The sequence below is a fragment of the Agrilus planipennis genome, unplaced genomic scaffold (genome assembly GCF_000699045.2).
Source record: "Agrilus planipennis isolate EAB-ADULT unplaced genomic scaffold, Apla_2.0 scaffold58, whole genome shotgun sequence".
NCBI lineage: Eukaryota > Metazoa > Arthropoda > Insecta > Coleoptera > Buprestidae > Agrilus > Agrilus planipennis.
The window spans coordinates 1,495,147-1,498,750 of record NW_020438916.1 but is presented as its reverse complement, the minus strand read 5'-3'; the positions used below and the strand labels follow the sequence as shown (position 1 = coordinate 1,498,750).

Sequence of the window (3,604 nt, the reverse complement as noted above, 5' to 3'; positions counted from 1 at the left end):
TTTGTGGTAAAAATACTAGTCTGCAGAAGGTGTAAAATAAATATTTTAAAAAAATTCGTCATGAGTAATACTTTATTTCTTTCTTTCTTTTTTTTTTTTTCGTATGCTAACAATTTAAACTGAACGTTTCGTTTGACTATTGAATCATACGTAACTAGAAGGACAAAAACCATTTGGAGGAGTTGTAATAATAAATAATAAGGTAGGTGCGGGTAATAAGACCTGTGTAAAAAATTGAATTTAAAATTATCGTTGTCGCACAAAATCACATTCGTAGGTAATTAACATTCATAGATGGCGCCTCAAACCTGTCGCGAATACAGTGACTTTATAGTAACAGTATGGCCATACGAGCGAGAGCCGCCATGTTTCCTCCAAATTTAAATGCAGCAGCGTGGCGTAATACTCAATTTCTGGGGTTTTCAAGATTTATTACATTAAAAAAGACATAAAACGGCACGATATTTGTATCAATAGAGGTGTAAAGCACTCAAACTGACTTATAACAGGATTATTGCAAATAGAAATTAAACAAACTGTAGCTACTGAGTAAAATATTGTATGTATATGTCTCGAAATCAGAGACTTAATAAAATCGAGGAAAGGTAGAGATATAACACAAGTGTAGATGCAGCAAGTAATAACTGTAATTAAACACATGAAATAACAAAATGATACTTACAATTTATATGAACGCTAACATTAAGTTTTGTCGAATGCCGAGCAAAACTAAATTTTTAAAAAACGATTACACTAATAAACGTTAGAGACAATATTTATTATTATACCGAACAAACACACAATAACAGTTATTACAATGCCCTTTTGTCTATAAAAAATGAGTTAATCTAATATGTTGATTAGCGCTTATATAACTTTGGTTGTCTTACTAGGTGGAGTGGGACAGCCTACAGGTGGGGTCGATAGGTCGATATAACTCTCCCCCTGTTAATATGAAATACGTTCTCGTATTCAAATAATCCTTGGGTAAGTGTCAAGAGTGAGACCGTTACCGTTTCTCCCTCTGGTGGTTTATCACCTGTCTTCCTTTTCCCGTAGGCCCTGTAACTTTTGATAATGAGCGCTAAGCAACATAAAATTATAAATGCAATAGTGAGAATAATTAAAATAATTGCTGTTATAGAGAGATGAGCAGCAAAGGTAACTTCTCGTAGGTGAATCGGTTTGTTGGTTATATCTTGTAATAATTGATTAATTGTTTGTGCATCGTCGGGTATGCGATTCAGCGTTGCCATTTTCTTCCTTGGGTCCGGAAGGCGGTATATAATTGGATTGATAGCGATGTTTTCTATCTTGGTTTCTTCCTTAAAGTAGGGTTGCTCGTTAATTATAATACTTCCATCAAAGTTAACCATGTAATTTCCAGCGATATGTGTTTGTCCATAGTTTGTTTACCATTGTTGATTAGTTGTCACCAAAATTGATCAATTTTTAAGTTATAATTCTCAACATATATAGTAGGACATTCATTTTGTTTTGTGATATTAGTTATTATTTTGTCTTGACAAAAATAATGCCGTGGAAACATTGATGTACATTGAAGGTACCATTTACATATTGTATCAAATTTCACAACAAATTTTGAAGGTGGCAGTATAATTTTATTATTTATAATTAAAACTAAATTTGTTAAGAGAATAAATATCATTTTAGGCACAAGATCAGAGTTCTTCTTTATCTCATCAATGTCCTCTTGAATAATTTTTACATCACTTTCAACATTCTCCACTCTTTTACTAAGCTGATTTATATTGGAACATGAAGTGCTAAGCTGCTCTGTCACTTTCTCGAGTTCAATAAGAGTTTCAGATAAAGCAGGATTAATGTTATTACTGTCTTTACATGTAGAGCATCTGAAAATCAACAGCGGGGAAACTGTTTTGAGCGCAAACACCTTAACTTCAGAGGCTGAGCAGTCAGTACATTCAGCTGTACCATGATAGAGCTTGAAGCATACTGTACATGGTATTATGAGACTATTCGCTCCAAAACTTCTTTTGCATTTCTCACATACATTGGCCATGATTAATTATGTTAATTAATTAACAAGAATTGTCGTTTTGTTGTATCATGAATTTCTAATCAACGTTAAGACTTTGAATAATTAATAGTAAATGATTTTAGATCGAATATTTTAAGTTTTTCAGTTTTTAGATCAAAAAATTTACTGAATGTTTATTAGTGGAATGGTGAAGTAGTTCATTTGTCAACGGAATGGTCTGGAACGTTAACAACAGTCGTGTTAGAAGTTTTACAAGTCAATGAAAAAGTTATTTTGTACAAAATTAACTAGAAATTGAAAGAAATTATTTGTGCTGTGTACAGTATTAATAGGAAGATGGTCGATTACAGTAAATGGAAAGATATTGAAGTAAGTACAAGTTTTAAACTGATAAAATTTAAAACAACTTTTTACTTTTACCAATTTATATTATCTGAGGATAACTGATGGCTAAAATTAACTAATAAAATGTATTATACATTAGCCGAAAGTTCCAGCAAAGCCAAGATAAATGTATCAAATATTGCATATTTTGAACATAACCAATAAAATTAATTACATTCTATTTCCTTAAGATTTTCTTAATATCCTATTAATTTAAAGCTTCTAAAGGTTGCATTTATAATAATTATTCTTGAAAGATTTCAGACGATGAAGATGAAACCCATCCAAACATTGATACACCTTCATTATTTCGATGGAGACATCAAGCAAGAGTGGAAAGAATGGCAGAAAGGCAGAAAGAAATGGAAGAATTTGAAAAGAAAAAGAAAGAACATGAAAAAAAATACAATGAAGTGAAATCTAAATTGTTAGAAGCAGAGAAATCAGGAAATGCTAGTGTAGAGGATCTAAAAAAGCAGTTAATGGAGCTGGAANTTTTTTAATGAAGTGGTTAAAGAGAAGATTGAAACAGAAATAATGTCACTATTTGATGCAGATACATCTAAAAACGAGGCTGACAATATTGCCGTTCCTGTAGAAAAACGGGCAAGAATGGAATTACCAGCAGAAGCTAGCCATAGTAATGTCCAAACAGTTTTGTCGAATATATTGTTAAATAGTGATGAAGACGATGATAATACCACGTGAAAAATGTTCAGTTCTTGACAAATTTGTTGTAATGAAAAGTATACTAAATGAGTTCAATAATGAAAAACGTATAAGTATTAGTAATGATCCGTTATTGTGGTGGAAAGTAAATGGAAATACAAAATTCCAGCCCCCCAATCAATTGCCAACCAATATTTGTCGTGGCCACCAGGCTCGGTAGTGAGCGAAGAACTTTTTAGTGACTCGTTAAGAAATAGATTGGACGGAGACAAAGCTTCAAAGCTTTTGTTCGTAAAGTATAATACACTATTTTTGGAGTCAATTCATTTGATTTAATTTGTTTTAATGCTTTTGTTCATTTAATATAATGTGATATGCTACTTTGGGTAGTTTGGGTTTAAATTCATTTATTTTAATTTCTTGTTTATTTGGAAATATGAAAATTTTTTTTCATTGTTTGTGTTTTATTTTATAATTGAAAATTGAAATGAAAAAAATTTGGCGAAATAATGTTTTATTTGTCCTTAA

The 3,604-nt window shown here is 31.2% G+C and overlaps 1 protein-coding gene across 1 annotated transcript; it reads left to right on the top strand.

The window, feature by feature from the left end:
- The first annotated feature begins 2,141 nt into the window (after positions 1-2,141).
- Positions 2,142-2,910, top strand: LOC112904203 (hsp90 co-chaperone Cdc37-like). Its single transcript, XM_025973656.1, has 2 exons — positions 2,142-2,392; positions 2,665-2,910. Exons 1-2 carry the CDS (start codon positions 2,360-2,362, stop codon positions 2,908-2,910), a joined length of 279 nt encoding a protein of 92 aa, XP_025829441.1. The 5' UTR covers positions 2,142-2,359.
- The last annotated feature ends 694 nt before the right edge of the window (positions 2,911-3,604 follow it).